This window comes from Tamandua tetradactyla, chromosome 8 (assembly GCF_023851605.1).
Source record: "Tamandua tetradactyla isolate mTamTet1 chromosome 8, mTamTet1.pri, whole genome shotgun sequence".
Classification (NCBI taxonomy): Eukaryota; Metazoa; Chordata; class Mammalia; order Pilosa; family Myrmecophagidae; genus Tamandua; species Tamandua tetradactyla.
The window spans coordinates 19079789-19099022 of NC_135334.1; the positions used below are offsets into that span (position 1 = coordinate 19079789).

General features: G+C 43.9%; 1 protein-coding gene across 3 annotated transcripts in view; it reads right to left on the bottom strand.

Moving 5' to 3' along the window:
• The window catches only part of SORL1 (sortilin related receptor 1), a 180985-nt gene that overhangs the window by 42974 nt on the left and 118777 nt on the right, over window positions 1-19234 (bottom strand). For all 3 annotated transcript variants that reach the window (XM_077112638.1, XM_077112637.1, XM_077112639.1), the window contains exons 26-32: window positions 15976-16101; window positions 13684-13791; window positions 11906-12037; window positions 11109-11240; window positions 10327-10461; window positions 9351-9506; window positions 6802-6948 (exon numbers count right to left, since the gene is read on the bottom strand). In XM_077112638.1, coding sequence (XP_076968753.1) covers window positions 6802-6948; window positions 9351-9506; window positions 10327-10461; window positions 11109-11240; window positions 11906-12037; window positions 13684-13791; window positions 15976-16101 — 936 coding nt within the window. The remainder of the gene's footprint in view (window positions 1-6801; window positions 6949-9350; window positions 9507-10326; window positions 10462-11108; window positions 11241-11905; window positions 12038-13683; window positions 13792-15975; window positions 16102-19234) is intronic.

Below are 19234 nucleotides of genomic sequence, written 5' to 3' on the forward strand. Positions count from 1 at the left end.
CAGGCGAGAATTCTACCACTGAGCATCCTTGGAACCCCTCACACAGGTTCTTAAAAGCAGAGAAAGCATCTCAGTTGTGGTCAGGAAAGAAAACTATGAAGAAAGAAAAATGCTAAGACAAAAAAGGATAAAAGAGAACCAATGTTGCTGGCTATAAAAATGGAGAAAAGGAGCTACATATGGGCTGCCTTTAGAAGCTGGAAAAGGCAAGGAAACTAACCATTGCCAGAGTCCATGGGGAGCAATGCAGCCCTGCTGACAACTTGATTTTAGCTCAGGGAGACCCTTGTCAGGCTTCTGACCTATAGACTGTATGATAATAAATGTATGAGTTTGTTTTTTTTTAATTGTGGCAGCATAGATATAAAATTTGCCATTTTAACCATTTTTAGTGTACAATTCAGTGTTATTAGTTACAATTACAATGGTGTGCTACCATCACCAACATCCATCTCCAAAACTTTTTCACCACCCCAAAGGGAAACTCTGTACCCATTAGGCTCCTCCTCACTCTCCCTCCATTCAACCCAGTAACCTCTAATCTACTTTCTATCTCTAAGAATTTGCTCATGGTGAATATTTCATATAGGTGGAATCATACAATATTTGCCCTTATATGTCTGGCTTATTTCATTCAGCATCACGTCTTCAAGGTTCCTCCCTGTTGTACTGTGCATCAGAACCTCATCCCTTTTTGTGGCTGAATAATAATCCATCATATGGATAGACTACATTTTGTTTATTCATTCTTGGGTTGATGAAGTGGGTTATTTCCATCTTCAGACTACTGTGAATAATGCTGCCTTGAACATCAGTGTACAGGTATCTATTTGGGTAAATTTGCTAGTTTGAAAGTGTTGTGTACCCCAGAAAAGCCATGTCCTTCAATCCGGATTCAATACTGTAGGGTGGAACCCTTTTAACTAGATTACTCCATGGAGATGCAGCATGCCCAATTGTGGGTGTGGCCTCTTGATTAGATGGAGATGTGACTGGCCCATTCAAGATGGGTCTTGATTAGTTTATTGAAGTCCTTTAAAAAACGGGAAATATTTTGGTGAAACCTCAGATGCAGATGCAGACAAATGTCTGGAAATGCAGGAGCCCTAGGAGTCGCCAGGAGCTGAGAAAGCTGACAGAAGCTAGACAGGAACCGAGCCGACAGAGACACAGACATCTGGAAATGCCAGGAGTGCTGACAGAGAGAGCAGACACACAGATGTGGATGCTTGGAGATCCAAGCAAACGTTGGAGATTCACAGCCCAGCAGACGTCGCCATGTGCTTTCCCATGAGATGCTAAGCAAGCCAGAATACAGAGTTGTGGAGGAGCTAAGTAAAGGCCCACAGACACTTAGAGAGGAAACCACTGGCATCAGAAGCTGGAAGCAATGTAACAAAGAACAAGGGCTGGCAGATGCCAGCCACGTGCCTTCCTACATGGCAGACATCAACCTTTCTTGAGTCAAGGTTTCTTTCTCTGGATGCCTTAGTTTGGGCATTTTCATGGCCTTAGAAGTGTAAACACGTAACTTAATAAATTCCCTTTTTAAAAGCCTTTCCATCTCTGGTCTACGGCATTCCAGCAGTATAAGCAAACCAAAACAGTAAATGTGTGCTGTTCTAGGCCACTGAGTTTGTGGTATTTTGATATCACCAGTGAAAAGAAAAAACGAATACACATTCTAACCTCTGTATTTGCCCACATCTTATATTGGGGGTTATGTTTTGATTTTCTGAGTTCAAACTATAATTTCTCCACTGGGACTCAAGCTATAACCCTTTCCTAGCTCTTGATGCCCCCTGCCATTGAAATATATACACCCAATTTTTCCATACAGTAGTGATACAATTTCCTATCAATATTATCCATACATGAATTCTAGACTGAAACCCTTTAATCTAAAATGGATTTAATAAATTCATTTAAGCAGACCCTGAAAGTTACATCCCCAGGATATCAATACCAAAAGAAAATGCCAAAGAGACCACTAGACCATTATAACAATCTGAGAGTAAAGAATCTACAGCAGGGATTCTTAACAGTCTTCTGGGGAACTTCTAAAAACTGGAATCCTAGGACTTGCCCCCAAGTTACCGACTGAGAAACATGGAACTGACTATGTATACTTTTTACAAGCTCTACATTGGTCATCAAAATAGGCCAGGGAATCCTATTTTGTACCTGAATCCTCTTCTGCAAAGCATGCATCAAGCTGAAAGCAGATAAACTGGAAAATATTCACATGAGAGAGCCAAGATAATCAAGAGAAATTGATAAAGGATCTAAGATATTTTCCTAGAGATGAAAAGATAAAGGGTAGAGGGGCGGAATGTTTTAACAACTGACGAGTTTTCATGTGAAAGACGAATTAAGACTTTGCATGAGTCTCTAAGATGGAGGAACATACTTCTTTTTTTTTCTTTTTTTTACATGGGCAGGCACCAGAAGTCAAACCCAGGTCTCCAGCATGGCAGGTGAGAACTCTGTCTGCTGAGCCACCATGGCCTGCCCATATACTTCACTTTCTTAAAAGAGTTTTCTAATACAGGAACTTTCAATGGGGAGAAGGGAAATATCGAAGTTGAGTGTGAAACTAAAATCCCTCATCTCTGCTCAGTCAAAAATGATTTTTCTTTGGGAGGAAAGGGTGAGAGGGCTTTTGGGTATTAAAAAAAGGCTTGCGAACCATCACTATAATGGTCTGCCTTGTCCAAGACAGAATTCAACCCTCTATTCATCATCCATCCATCCATCCAATAATCATTTACTGAAGACCTACTATCAGGTTCTGTTGCAGAGTCTGAGAATATGGGAATATATAAAACAAAGTTCTGCCCACACTGAACTTACCTTCTGTTGAGGGAAAAAGTCAGAAAACAAGTAAATATGTACATATGTAACTGAGAAATTATATGCAAGGCAATGGGACAAGCGGGAAAGATCTGCTAAAGATTGAGCAGGCTACAGCTCCCCGTTACACACTAAAGAAATTTAAAATGAAATTGACACTCAGCCAAAGAATTAATGACATTGAAGATGAACTCCAACTGCCAATCCAAATCACAATAACAAGTGGGAGCAAAACCTTCATTAATTTTGATAAAAAGAAAAGCTTAACCCTACAAATATAGAAGTAACAAAGATATGGGAAAGGGTTGTAATGTGGTAATATAAACCAAGAAATAAAAAATATTCCTATCTGAATTAGTTTAGTTTATTTACTTATAAGATTGGAAAATATAAGTAGTAAGAAAGTAACTTATGTGAATCCTTTTGGTTTATGAGTTCCAGATAACAAGTATCACATATACAAATACAGAGGGATTGATACACACCCCTCCCCACACGCCCCCAATACATTTGAATCTACACAATTCCTGATTTCGGGCAGCAAGTATTTGGTGTTTCTAAACTAAATGACAAGCAAGCAAAACAAAACAAAAAACCACCTTAGCTTGGAAATTGAGAAAATAGAAAGACTCAAAGACTTAAAGGGGTATTTCTTGAACAAAGACCTCTAAGGTAGCAACTTATCAAATCCCCTAACTTCTAGACAAGGGAAAATCATTCCAACAGCCAAAACAAAAGCAGCACTGACAGTTAAAGAGATGAAAGGAACCCTGGGGGCCCCTTGAACTGGAGAAAAGCAAACATTAGGACAAAAAAAACTACACATTTGGAAATACATGGACTTTGTTCCTGAAGTTAAATTCTTGGCCAAGATGATTTTTCTCGAGTCAGAGCATATCTGGATCCAACGAAATTTGTCACCCAAAGCCTATAGCTACATACAGAGAGAAAACAGTAGAAGTGCAAACACTGGCAAAGATTCACTAATGAAGTAAGGGTGACAATCACCAAGAAGGACAGAGACGTTGTGAAATGAAGAGGAAGAAAATGCCTCCTCTAGTTTCTGATCTGCCCTCCTCCCCACCAGCATGGTTGTGCTACCTCAGACCCACTGACCCTCTGAGGACTGTTAAGTTCATCTGTCAACATGGCCAGGTTATAGCATCCAAGTGTTTGGTCAAACAAGTCCTGATCAGATTGTTACTCTCAGGATGCTTCTGAGTTTAAATCATTTGCCAGCTAATTGTGTCTCTAGGCGATTACATCTACAATCAAAACAGGAGATGGCCTTCAGCAAATACTCCCATCCAAGCAGGTGAAGATCTTAACAGGAAACTGATGATTTCAGCAGTCAGAAAAAAGCTGCTTCGGGCAGCCAGCTTCTCCTAAGGGATTCACAGAAACTTTTACTGGAGTTCCCAACTTGTGGTCTAATGAATTCAGATTTGCCAATCCCCATGGTTACGTGAGCCAATTCCTTCAATGAATCTTGTAATGTTTATATACATACATATACACATACACACACACACAAACACACACACATATATATACATTTATATACATATATTTACCTTTCCTGTCAGTTCTGTTTCCCTGAAGAAATCTAAGTCACTCACCATGCCAATGAATGAACCCATGACCATCCCTCCCCACCCATCTCCCTGCAAGGAAACGTGCAAATCCTCACCTTCAGCACCACCCAGCTTAGCTGGCAGCATGACCATCCATCACCCAGTCAGCCAGAGGAAAAACCTCCACTCTTCTCCTTTCTGACCCCCAAGGCCAATGAATCACTGGATTCTGTTACCATTACCTCCAAAATACCACGTGCCCTTCCCCCCTTTCAACCTCCACTCCCACCACAGTCTCCCCCAACTACTCTGGTCCCCAAGGTCTCCTCCCCCTCCCCAAATGATAAAGTCCAAATGATCTAAAATACAAAAAGCCCCTCTCCCTAAAACTCTGCAATGGCTCCCCATGCCAGGAGGATAAAGTCCACGCGTGGTGGCCCTACACTAGTCCCCTGCGTACTTCTCTGCACACGCTCACCGCCCCATCCACAGCCACTCTCCGGAGTTGTCTCATGCCTCTGAGCCTTTGTGTAAGCCACTTCCTCATGACCAGGGCACACATCATCTTCCAGCTGCCCCACCATTCTCCACGAAAACCTTGCCAGGGTCAGCAGCTCTGATGCCTTTGCTGGACGCCAGACCCCATCTCAAGAACGCTGGGCATGCCCACCCCTGAACAACTGTCGTTCCATCAATACACTTCTAGGGTTGGCCATACCACCTCTGTCATACCTACTGACTCGGTCCTCCCACTAGAATCTGTATCTCCTGCAACCTGATCTGTGCCATGTCATGTGTGACCAAAACATCTGTTTAACCCTACCGGAGATGTTATGGGGCACACACCCTTTCCTCTTAAGCAGACAGGAGCCTTATGGAGAACCAGGCTACAGTACAAGGCATAGCCTATTCGTGTTTCCTTTCCTCCCAAGCCTCGCTGGTGAAACATGTAGGGCTGAGCTATATTTCCTGATCCTAAGAATCAGTAAGGATATTTCTAAAGAAGTATGGATTCCCAAGTACCCCTCCCCCATCACTTCTGCTTCAACTGGTCCCAGGTGAAGCCCCCAAGTTTATACTTTTTTATACGCCCTCTTCCATGTGCTCCTTCTAAATCACGTAAATGTCAAAACTACTGAATTACAGGAATAGGGGGATTGTTAACCCTATCAACATTAGATCCCACACTGTCTCTATAAAATTTCCGAGTAGAGACTGTATTTTAAGAGAAACAAGTGGGGCCAGGACAGGGATAAAGAGGAGGAATAGAGCTGTTTGCTGCCTGAGGTTAGGGCTGGAGCAAGGCTCTCAGCAGAGAGGTGAAAAGGACATTGCCGTTTTCCTCCACCATCACCAGGACAGAAATAGATCAGCATGTGAGAAACACCCACTTTGACAATAAAAGGTTAAGTGGTTAGAGCATCTGCTGCCTGCTTTACGGAGCTGAACAAATCATCAGGATGGAGGGGCAAACCCTAAAGCAGGGGCCACCCAATGACAGCCGTGGTCCACTCTGATGGTGGTGGTGCAGGGTCAGCCCTGGGCCTGCACATCACAGCAGGACCCATCGGGGCAGAAGTGGACTCAGCTTGCAGCCAGCATCCAAACGAGCTGACTGGTCCACGTGAGAGTACCAGGCATGACCTTGTCTCTGTGTTCCAACCTACAGGTCATCTGCTGTCACACCCTGCCTCAAGAGAGCCATTCGATGGTCCAGTCTGGCAGGGCTATATCCCCTTCCATCACACTGCTGCACATTCCTACTTCACAGATTCCCCCTGGGTCTACCAGAGGAGCGGACACCAAGACTGGGACCCACTGCGCGTGACAACTGCCCATTCCCAGCACATACACAATGCGTGTCTCCTTTCACACTTGGCTCAGACGGCCTTCTCACTAGCCTCCATGTGTTTCCAGTGTATAAATTCCATCTTACCAACAAGAATCACCCTAAGAGGTGAGACAGAAATTCTTATCTGGGTGCTGGATGCAATTCTTTCAATAGTACAGCCTCTACACCCAGCAGATGTTCACTAAATTTTCCCAAAAGAACCAGCACACAATTGAACACGTCTACAGTAGTACAAACAAAAAAACCTATTTAAGATATTTTCCTCAGTCGTTCAGTGAGTATTCCAATTGGAAATGCTCCTGGTATTTAACATGCAGCCAACTTCTTAAAAAGAATGTGACTTATCACAAAGACATGGATCCAGTGGCAAAGCTCCTGTGTGAGAGTCTAGTAAAAAACTGGTCACACCTGAGTGCACAGAATCACACGCTTGAGCGCGCAGGTCCAGAAGTGAAGCATAAGCCACGGACATCATGTTTCCGAAAATCCGCCCCAGGGGCCAAGTGCCCCTCGAATACTCACGGCAGTTGTCCTCGTCCTGGCCATCCTGGCAGTCCCGGTGACCGTCACAGCGCTTCCAGTTGGGGATGCACTTCTTGGGCTGCCGGCACTCAAACTCAAATCGATCACACTGCCCAAGCCGGGTGGAGGAGGTGGTAGTGACATTTGCTAGGAAAGAGATATTTTTAATTGACCTTTTCGTAACAAAAGGGCTGGGCAACTTCCAAAACCAATTCAATGCACTGATCTTGGTGCTTTGGGGATGTTGACGGGATTATTTGTTTATATTTTTTAATATTTTTTATTGTAAAATATAACATATATACAATGCAAAGGAAGAAAAAAGCAACAATTTTCAAAAGTAGTTACAGAACAGATCCCAGAGTCTGTCGTGGGCTATCATTCCTCCATCTCAGATTTTTCCTTCCAGCTGCTTCAAAACGCTGTGATTCAGCAGCCATACTCATCTCATCTGCCAAATCCTATTCTCGGTTACGCCTCCTCCTTCTCCTCTGTCCTTCTCCCAATCTATAAGGACCTTTGGGCAATGCCCGTTCTGACTTTTTCATGTTGAGAAAGGGTGTCGACACTACAGGATAAGGGGTGTTATTGATTGATAATCTTGGAGAGGCCGGTCACTCTGGGTCTCAGGACCCATCCGATCCAGGAACCCTCTGAGAATTACAGGTTCCAGGAAAGCAAACCTAGTACATGAAACCTTTAAAGAGTCTCAGTTCTAGCCCTAGATGTTCTCAAGGGTCAACAGGAGTGAGGGTTGGGGGTTAGCAAACCACGGCAATCAGCACTATCTAACTGAAGCTTGTATAAGAGCTGCCTCCAGAATAGCCTCTGAACTCCATCTGATCTTTCTTGGCCCCTGATGACTTATTTCATTACATCTCTTTATCTCCCTTGGCCCAGAAGGCACCGTTGTTCCCATGGTGCCAGGACCAGACCCATGCCCAGGAGGGATCATTTATTAGTTCTCATAGCCAAAATCAGTTTTGAGAGAAAGATAATCAAGTTATCAAATGGACACATGGGCCTTTTGGGGGGAAGGAGAGAAAACAAAAGGTTTTGTGTTGCTTACGATTCATTTAAACTTGAGAAGCATTTCCAGGATGCCTATTATTGTGACAGGCACAGTTAGGGATTCCAAAGTGGTATGCTGCATGATCCCCAAACACGAGATCCACACAACCATAATGGGAAGAAAAACGTATGTGTGAGAAATAATCAGGAAGCACTATATGGCAGGGCATAATTAAGAATCAAAGGAACAACAGCTAAGTTCAATGAGACCAGAAAAGAGACTGACATCGGCTAAAGGAGTCAGTGAAAGCCCATGGAAGCTAGAATTAAAGGGATAATTGTGAACCACTTGCTTAGAGCAGGAACCTCAAACTTTAATGAATCCAAGAGTCATACGGGGAACTCCTGGGCTCCACCCTGACATTCTGATTCTGCGTTTTTTATAAACATCAAGCAATTCCATTAAGGGTGGCCTTTGTGCCATACTTTGAGAAATATTGGTGTCTCGAGGCCTCTGAAGCTACAAAAGCCTCGCTTCCCTTTGCCCTGATAGAAGACGGGTGTCACAGACAGGGAAACTCAAAGGAGAAAGAGAGAAATTTCTGATAAGAGCAAAAACCCAGGTGAAGGAGCACAAGCAGCAAAGAAACAAGTCTGTCCAGAGCTATGAGGAGTTCAGCTTGACTAATGTAAGAAGGAATGTGGGGAGGGATCAGCTCACACAAGGTCTTGAAAATAGGAATCAAGGGTCAAGATGTGATCTTCTGGAGAAGAGGAAACCACTGATCCTTTTAAGCAGGGAAGCAGTGGGATGAAAATAATCTTAAAGGAGGAAAATTAGACTGTTAACCAAGAAGTCTGTGGGGTAAAAGGACTGTGCAAATCTCAGCAAACAACAGTTTATTCTCTTACTATAACTGAGTTCAAAAATAGAATCCTTCACAGAAAGGGACCCAGTGTCCTCAGCTCTCTTCTGCATGCAGTTCGGGGCATGAACTAAAATGGGCTTACAGGTCTACCGCCCATCTCGGGCAATACGGCTGCTGCAGACACCTTCAGTTGCCTCTCTATGTCCAGCCACTAGATGGCAGTGCTTACCCTTTTTATAGCAGCACTGGGCCACGCGGCGAGCAAGTAGGAAAATTGGACTTACTCCCCTGAGAGCTTAACAGACACACAAAAATCCTCCCCAGTTGTAATCTCCCGCTGGGGAAGTAGCAAAAGTAGCCCAACTCCAGCAGTGGCGGGAAGCACAGTGGCTGGTCTTTGCTTGCAGGAAGATCAGGGTAGTAGTTATTATAGAAGTTGAGATATTCCAGTTCCAACTTTCCATGGCCCTGCGATCCGGGAGAAGCCCTGATGGCTCCCTGCTCTGGAGGTGCACTGTTGGTGAGAAGCAGGCTGGCTGCAGAGCACAGAGCACCCAGAGGGTGGTACACATGTGTTTCTTTTTAGACTGAGTCTGCACCCGGGGCATCCACTCAGGTCTTCTCCATGAGCAGCAGGCACCACGGGAGAGGGCTGGGGTCAGGACTCACCGGGAGAGGGGCAGGCCTCCTCATCCGAGCCATCCATACAATCTCGGTACCCATCACACACCCAGCTGTCCATCACGCAGGCCCCACTGCTGCAGCGGAAGTAATTGGGCAGACAGGTGGCAGGCCCAGGAGTAGGGGAGGGAAGAACATGTGAATCTAAGGAAAAACACCAAACAGGGAAACGCAAAGATAAAATGTTACAATAGCTTGATATCAGCCCATAATATGTCCTAAATCTGCAGCAGAAGTCTCAGTTTTAGCTGCACCATTCAAGGGACAGGCAGGGTTCTGAGCCATAGCTTATCTAAAAATCATTTATATTGGGGCTGAGAATAGATATTACCCTTTACTCTTTTAGGGACAGATTTGCCTCCTCTACTCTACTTGATGTAGGCTAATATCAAGATGAATTTGCTTTTGCAGAGGTTCCTGCAGGCTGATGGAAAGGGCAGGGGACTTGGAAGGGCAGAGGACAGCTGGGAGAATTCCTTCTGAGGCTAAATTATTTTGGACAACTCAACTGCAGCTACCCCAAACCACGGCATTGAGATGAAAATAGCAGAAAGGAAAGGGACCAGCATGCCTTCCACATGACAGCCTCTCAAATGCATCCCTGCACGCACATCACCAGGGTATCTTGTTAAATGCACAATCTGACTCGAGGGGTTTGGGGTGGGGCCTGAGATTCCATATTTCTAACACCCCTCCCCCCAAGGAGATGTGAGCACTGCTGGACAACACTTGCAGCAGCAAGGTTCTACAGGGAGCTTTCACTGCACCTTGCAAAATATAGCATGAATAATTCTGGGAACAGGAGAAACTGACCGAGGTGGGATGGAAATGAACTCAGAGAGTTATACCCCCTCCAAAAAAAATAAAATAAAATGAAGGGAGAAGTCAGGCACTGAAGAAACAAAATAATTCTGTCCAGAAAGGTGTGCATCTGGGAGGCATCGGGAGCCCCAGCCCCTCTTACCTCCACAGTCCTTTTCGTCGGACCAATCCCTGCAGTCATTCTCGCCATCGCATTTCCACCTGTTTGGGATGCAGTGGCCGTTCTGGCACTGGAACTGGAAGTAGCGGGAGCAGGTTGGGGCTTCTGTGGGGTTTTCTGAGGAGGCCAACCACACCATCGGTCATTTTCCCTACACAGATGTGACCGCAAAGTTCCAACCTCTACACCCAAACCCCAGGCTAACCTGCACTTCCCTACCACAGAAAGGCAAGTCAGCTCCTCAGAGCCGATGAATCAAAGTTACATCCACAAACTCAAGCAAAGTCCCCATTTTCCAGGCCCCCAATTCCTTTTTCTCTGCCCTAAACGTCTATATCCTGTGAACGGTCACTTGAGTTTAATTCTGACATTGGACCCATGGGATAGCCTACCTAGTGATAATAGCCTGCTGGCTAAGGACAGCTCTATTACGTTGTGCTGTCACTTTTAGCGGGGGGGTGTCACATTCCAAAGCATTCACCATCATTTCTGACCTACCATATTTCTTATACATAATGTAATCTTCCCAACTGGGGAATGAAAAGGAAGTGGAATAAACATTTCCCCAGCACCTACTATGTGCCAAGATCCAGCTTCAAGACTCACTGCCTCACACTGGGATACAAGAACTGGCAGCAATTACTGGCGAGGAAGAAGTAAACGCCTGCACGTGAGTGGTCTAGGGAGCCTCTGTCCGCCATCCAAGCTGGATGTTCTAAGTTGAAGAGGGGAGATGAGAGGACGCAGGTTTGAAGTCTCCTTACCACAGCTGGCTTCATCGGAGTAATCGCCACAATCATCCGTCCCGTCGCATTTCCAAATCAAGCTGATGCACACTCCATTCTGACACTGGAAGCTGAACTCATCACAAACCTTGTGGAATTCCGGGTCTTGGGCTAGAGGAGGAACAAACATCCATAAAACCCAGATTAACTCCATACTGAAAAGCTCTAAATAGTAGCGTCGCTCAGAAATGAGAAGAGAGGGCAAGCGCCCTTTCCAAGAGATTTTCCAACTTCAGGATTCCTTGTCACCAAAAGGCTCAACTAAACTTAAAAGGGTACACATTTGGGTAATGACACCATTTCACAAATATTTATTGAGCACCTACTGTATGCGGGGACTCAAGTGTTCTAGGAATAGAGCTATAGTAGCAAATGAAACAAACCTCCTGCACTCATGAAGCTTACATTCTAGTGGAGGAACAGACAGTAAAATAGAGTATGCAAAGTGGCTAAAGTGCAGACAGGACCCTGAAAGCCATGTGTGCAGGCTTAGAGCATGACGGGTGTGCTGTTCAATACAGCAACGGCACGGGAGGCCCCAGCTCCGGGAACACGGAGCCAAGTTCTCCGTCATGCTCCAACCTCACCTCAGTGCACACACAAACAATGAAAAACATTAATACTTAAGCCTCAAAAGGAGATCTCTCCCAGAAAAGGCAAGATGGAACACTCAATCAAGACCTGCGCTCTAGATGGAGGTATACCTCCATGGTGTCCCAGTCCCCTTGCAGTTTCTCCAGGGGTGGTGTATCCCCTCCCCTGCCTGTCCCACTTACAGCACCCCGCGAAGGTCGCATCCTCGTCGGATCCATCACGGCACTGGATGATGCCATCGCACACCATAGACTGGAACAGGCACTGCTGGCGGTTCTTGCACACAAAGTCCATGAAGTGTGTACAGAGGGGTTCTGGAAGCATCCCCAGGGAGGAGAAAAGGCCATGAGCACTCTGGCTGCCTGAGCACTCCTCAGCCCTGAGCGATTGGTTTTCAGAATAGGTGTGTGTCCAGGCAAACAGCAACTGCTATTTATTGAGCACTTGCTATGCTCTCAGTCCTAAGCTAACACAGTTGACACAGAATGTACCAGCAAGTCACCAAGGCAGCACTGTAAGAAATATTACTGTCCAGGTGATGAGGAAACAAGGGTTTGGCAGCATTAAGTAATGTGCCAAGAGCACACTGCTGGTAAGGGGGAGTCTAAACTGGAATCAAAACCCATGATCTTAATCACCATCAATAAAATACTGACATGGTTGGCTTTATAAAGGACCAGAGAGTAAATACTTTGGGTTTGGCAAGCCAAATTGTCTGTGATGGTTACTTTCACGTATCAACTTGACTAGGTTATGGTGCCCAGTAGTTTATCAAGCACACCTGTGTGTCACTGTGAGGGTATTTCATAGATGGGATGTGCATCTATAATTAGTTGATCGCATCTACAATTAACAAATAAGACTGCCCTCAGCATTGTGGGGAGTCTCCCCATCTAATCAGTTGGGGATCTTCAATACCAGAATTGAGAATTTTAGAGGCCCGAAGAATTTCTGCCTCAACTTCAACATTGTTTTTTGCTGGAATTTCCAGCCAGCCAGCTTCCCTAGGGGAATATGAACGAAGGATTTCAACGTCATCTTTATCGGGAGTTTCCAGCCTGCAGCAGCCTGTCCCACAGAGTTCAGACTTGCGAGCCCTGTGGTCACCTGAGCAAATTCCTCATAATAAGGTCTCTTCACACACACACACATATATATACATATATATATATATATGCACAGAACCTGTTGATTCCATTTCTCTTGAGTGTTCTGACTGATACACAGCCTCTCCTGCATCTACTCAGCTCTGACGCTGCAGCATAAAAGCAGCCAAGGACAGTATGTGTATGAATGGTGGTGACTCTAGACCAGATCTGCCTGCAGGCCAGTTTGCCAACCCTGCCCTAATGCACTGGTCCTCAGCCTGGAATCAGTTTTACAATCACTCTTAAAAAGACAACTTAAAAATAATTCTAATGCTAGACCACACCCTAAACTGATTTCCAGGGAGAGACCCAGGTATCAGGATCATTTAAAGCTCCCAAGGAGATTCTAACATACCAACAAGGTTGAGAACTACTGACCGAAAACAATCTTTCTGAGTCTAATAAAAAGGGGGATAAACAGATTCACCTGGTCTAAATATGCTTCCTGAGTAATAATCAACATTACTAATGAAACCAATAAAATAGGAGAAACAATTGTCCAATTCGGAACAATGAGTCCCTTCATAGAACATAGTGAAACTAAACAGTAACATTCAACAATACATAAACCAGAATTCCACAATCACCACACCACCCCTTCACTGCTGGTTTCCTTTACCCAAACCATGTCCACCTGCCACGATCACCCTCAGAGTCCGAGCCGAGCACTCGAGGCTGGGCTCAGCCCAACCTACCCATAGGCAGCTAGGGAGGGAGGACATGAAGGGGTTTAGGCCAACAGAGGCCATTCACTCAACCCGCCTAGGCCTCGGTGCTTCCTGCGGTCAGGGCTGGGGGGAGGGGGGACTCACCACAGAACTGCTCATCGGAGCCGTCCGAGCAGTCGTGCAGACCATCGCAGTGTTTGCTGGATGGGATGCAAGTGCCATTTGGGCAGCGGAACCCATTACACTTCTTCTCTGAAATGTGATTCAATGAAAGAGAAGAAGGGCTGTGAGGAGACACGTGGCTAGGGGGCGGGCGGGAAATAAATGTGGACCAGGCCCAACGAGGGCAATTCAGCAATAGCTATCAAAATTACAGACATATATATATATATATATATATATTTTTTTTTTGACCTAGCAGTTCCAATTCTGAAAATGTATTCTACTTACACAAAAGAAAAATAATTTATATACAAGATATTTTGTGGCAACCCTGGTTGTAATAGCTTGAAAACTGCCTATGAGTCTATCCACAGAGAACTATTCAGCAAGTTACTGCACTCTGGCTTGTTGGATAACTGTGAAAAAACTGAAGATCTCTAGGTATGAACAGTCCTGGGTACACTGTTAACTGAAAAAAATAGGTACAGAACAGTGTGCGTGGTATAATATTATTTGTGTAAAATAGGAAAATGCACAGTATATTTAGATGTGTCTGTATATGCACAAAACATCTCTGAAAGTATACACTACTATAGCTTTCTGAAAGGAAGGCAGGAGGACTGGGCAGATAGGGAGAAAATTGTTGTACTGAATACTTTTCATATTTTTTCTGTTTTGAACCCATGAATGTATTACCTACTCAAAAAATTAAGTATATCTAATTTTGTTTTTTAAAAAGAAAAGTCTTGGTGAATGGAGAAATGAGGACATCAGTCCTGATTATAAAATCTACCTCTGCTCTTCCAAATCAGTTTTACATCAATCACCACCTTAATTCTTCCAGAATTCTAAACTCAAAGTCCCTTTGGAGAAAGCAAGTCCTAGAAATGTTAGAGAGTCTGAGGTTTTCTGCAAAGAGGTCCTAGGGAAATGTAATTAGGTCTAAGGTCTCTTGATGACTAACTCAGAATTCTAAGCTTTAGTTCCTCCTGTCAACTGAACAGAGAATTACAACCAGATACAAGGCTTAAAGACCAGCCCACACGGGGCAGGCACAGCCTTCACAAACCCGACTCTTGGCACAATGGTGTAAGGCAACTAAATGTGTCTTAATCCTGTAAAAAGTCATCGTTTCAAGGCAATTAGTCAAAGTGCAACAAACAAAGAGAAATCGTAACTAAGTACTGGGTACATGGAGAAACATTATATGCATAAAAAGTTTTTAAAACAGTATAATTAAAATTACACAAGAAAAATTTATGCCCATTAAATTAGTGAACACTAAAAAGATAAAATGGTATAGAAGGAGACTTGGGGAAGCACGTAATAGATTAATGGAAGAGATGCATTTCGTGTAACCCTTTAGAAATGAATTCCGGAAAAATGAGAATCAAAAACTGATCAGAACCTTTGACCCAGCAGTTCTGTATTGAGGAACAGAACCCAGGAAATAACTCAAGAGACAAACCAGTCTTCCAAATATTTGCAAGGACACAAATAGTTTCACTTTGTATAACAGAATAAAACTAAAAACATCCAAATTCCCAACCAGGAAGTGAATAAGTAAACTAGGTTATAGTAATTTAAGATGAATATGCATCCTTCATAAAAATGCCAAGTACAATAAATACAGATATGTGGAAACATCTATATTTAATACTGGAAGATGAAAGGAGGAGAATATAGAACAACATATAGACAATGACTAAAACCCCAAGAAAATGTGGCATTTATGGCAACAGGATAAGAAAAGGATAGAGAACCAAATAAATATTTGATGTCAAGATGCACTTGGTTTATTTTGTTTGTATGGGTGCTATTTTATGGTTATTTTCTAGTATAAAGGTGATTAAATAACTGAGAATTCTTCCTAAACGAGCTCTATCATTGCGGTATGGAGCCATTTTCCAAAGGACCATAACAGGTAACTCTTGGTCATTAAACATGCCGCCTGTACAGGAACAGTTGGCTCATTTCTGGTCATCGGAAGTATGACTGTCGTGGGCAGTCTGGGTGAGTTATTTGATTTCCATTTCTTTTTTTTTTTTTAAGGTTGGGATGGAAAAGCAATAAGGCAACCTGCCTGTCTGGGAATGAAGACTACGGAATGCACCCCTATATGCTGCAGGAAGCAGCTGGGCAGGGTGGCCTCAGGGGTCCGAGGGGGTACACAGATACAGTATAACAGCGTTTGATTTCCTGGCCCATCTGTCGCCTCCTTTCCTGGGGAAGAGCTGGGTGGGAGGGGGCGGGGTGGGGGGCATCGGCATTTACCGCAGTTGACGGGATCCTCATCAGAGCCATCCTGGCAGTCCATGTCGCCATCACACGCCCAGCGCTGGGGAATGCAGTGGCCATTGTGGCACTGGAAGTTGGAGGCCTCGCAGGTGTGATAGATGGCTGCCGGGAAACAAGAAGACAGCTTGTCATGGCCACCCTTCTCCCCCTTGCCCCCACCCCCTCACCACTATCAAAGTGCTGGCTGCCTTGAAAAGACTTGAGATCATAAGGTGTGAACAGAGTGTCTCAGTTTCTCCTCGGCCAGGATATAAGCACCTGGGGCTGACCTCAAGGCACAGTGATGCTTCCTAAAGGTATACAGGTCACTGCACAGGCACGGGTACACATGTCAAAAAAATCATTTAATCTCCACAACAGCCTGAAGTAAGTATTAATTCCCCTTTCAACAGATGGGAAGCAGGCTTAGAGACACTGAGAAACCTGCCCACGTTCACACAGACAATTAAGTAACAGGCCCATCGGCTCCCAAGCCTGAACTTCCTCCATACCTTGCTACTTTACCTTCTCACACAAATCCTCTTGCATCTCCGGAGCCTGTGAGATACGGACAGCCACACAGGCTCAGGAAACTCAGTCCAGCCACTGTGTGAGGACCTTGATTTCATCATCTGTTTACTGCTATTTAAGGACCCTTCTAAGCTTTGAAAGGCCATGACTTTCTAATTCTAAATAACTATCCAATTTCAAACCTCAGGCCCAAAGAGCATAAAAGATTTGTCCAAAATGGCAAAGAAAGCAGGCTCCAGAAACCCAGAATTTCCTGACTTGTTGCAGAGTCAAGAGCAATATTTAGAGCCAACCTACATGGCATCCATTGCAATCATTACCAGAAAAAAAGGGCCAGTGAAACAGAGAGTCACTGTTCTAAATGAACAGCTTCATTTGTATACAAGGACCAAGGCCACCTGGAAGTCATTTAGAAACAACTCAAAACCTCGGTCAAAGATGAGTTCAAATGCATAATATCTGCCTCAAATCCAACCAACACTCCAGACTGTTTTCTCCATCAGATTTCCCCTTCCTGCTCTTAAACAGAAAGCTGTTTTTATGTCTGTTCTTTGTTAAACGAAAGCCAGTACTGGCCTTGTTTACAACAGGCATAGAATAACATAACCTAGATAGATGGGCTCTCTGCTGGTGTAACTTCTTCACAACAGAAGAAGGCAAAACAAACAAGAGTGGGTTGTTGAATGCAAACTATAATTATTTACTCAATTGAGACAGTCGGCAAAAAGCTACCCAAGGTTTCAGGAAATTGGCTTACAATGACTACTAACATTTCTACTGAATTTGAGGCTGTTTTTGAAATGGTGGGAAGCACACAGAACCTGCTTTTTCAAACCACTTTAAAACAAGTGGTGGGCCATTATCTGCATCTTCTTAACTCTCTGAATATCGAGTCAGTATTTGGTAGCATGTAAATAAGCCTACAGGAAGTTTCAATATTTTACAACCTTTGGTACTTGGAATCCATTAAACATCTTTTTAAAATACTTATCTCCAATAAGAGGAATAAATGCACAATCATGTTACACGAGCTTTTGCCTCAACAACAGTTATCCTCTAGAATACTTCTGATTCCACGTCTGAAAGCCTTTTGAAAAATTCCTCACCTAAGCTTTGTGCTCTCTTATAAAATGAAGTTGCCTAGACTGACTGCCATCCTCATCTAATTGTTATTATTCAGCCTATGCATTTCATTTTTCATTGAAACCAATTTTAGAGTGCTAATGAAGTTTCCAAGTGACAATTTTGAGAGGAATGGCTGAGCTCTTCAGGCCCTATCACGGAAGCTGAAGTCAGGAAGACCATTTGGTCTGCACCATTTCATTGGCAGGGTATGACCAGAATGCACAACTCTGAGGCTTTGCTTTTCACCATCTGCTCTGTTTCTAGATTTTTTTCTGGCTTCTGGGTAACTTACTAGATCTCCAACATAGAGTGATCAGTAAACATATTTTCTTAAGTACAGGGATGGAAGAGATTGACTGTAATCCGGAATAAAGAATTCAAGGAAAGAAAGAATGCTTGCCTTCCATGTGGGAAACCCGGGTTTGATTCCTGGACCCTGCACCGCTCCCCGCCCCACCCCCCACCAAAAAAAATAGAATTCCAGGAAAGAAAATGCATGATGACTAAAGAATGGCAGGGCAACAGCAACTTTGGGTACTTCTATGGAACCTAAGACTCAGAGGGACAGTTCTGAACCTCTGAAAGTCAGCAGTATCCCACACAGGAACTATCTAAAAAGTTGAAAAAGTGATCATACTTCGAGTAGACATATGAATGAAGCTGATTTGGGTAGGACTAAAGTAAATCAGAATACAGGGTGAAAGATAATACGGTTTATATATTTTAAAGCTTCAACTTCTGTGTGAGACTAAAGGGAGAGATGTTTATTGGGTGCAAAATTCATATTTTGGGTAGTGCATTCCCCAATTTAACTTGTATGGTCAGTTTAGTTGAATACCGTAAGTACATGGAATCTTTAATCAGGCGTGAGCTTTGTTGGTTTGTCCAGGTTAGGGTGATGCCCTGATATATCCTAGAATAATTTGGGCAAAGAATAAAGAAGTATTTGTAAAAGTCCCCTTGGGGTAAGGGGCAAATATTCAACTTCCCCATTTGGAGAATTTCTGATATTCTTGCAAGCAGTGGGGACAATCAAACCAATAGGCCTAGCCCTCAATCTTAGGGTTCGCCCCTATGAAACTTATTCCTGAAAAGGATAGGTTAAGCCTACTTAAAATCAGGCCTAAAATTCACCCCCAGAGAACCTCTTTTGTTGCTCAAATGTGACCTCTCTCTCTAAGCCAACTTAGCAGGTGAACTCACTGCCCTCCCTCTTACATAGACATGATTCCCAGGGGTGTAAATGTCCCTGGCAATGTGGGTCAGAAATCCTGGGATAAACCAAGACCTGGCATCAAGGGATTGAGAAAGCCTTCTTGACCAAAAGGAGGAAGAGAGAAATGAGACAAAATAAAGTTTCAGTGGCTGAGAGATTTCAAACAGAGTCAAGAGGCTATCCTGGAGGTTATTCTTTTGCATTATATAGATATCCCTTTTTAGTTAACGGTGTATTGGAGTGGCTGGAGGGAAGTACCTGAAACAGCTGAGCTGTGTTCCAGTAGCTCTGATTCTTGAACATGATTGTATAAAGATATAACATTTACAATTGACGATGTGATTGTGAAAACCCTGTGTCTGATGCTCCTTTAATGTAGGGGAT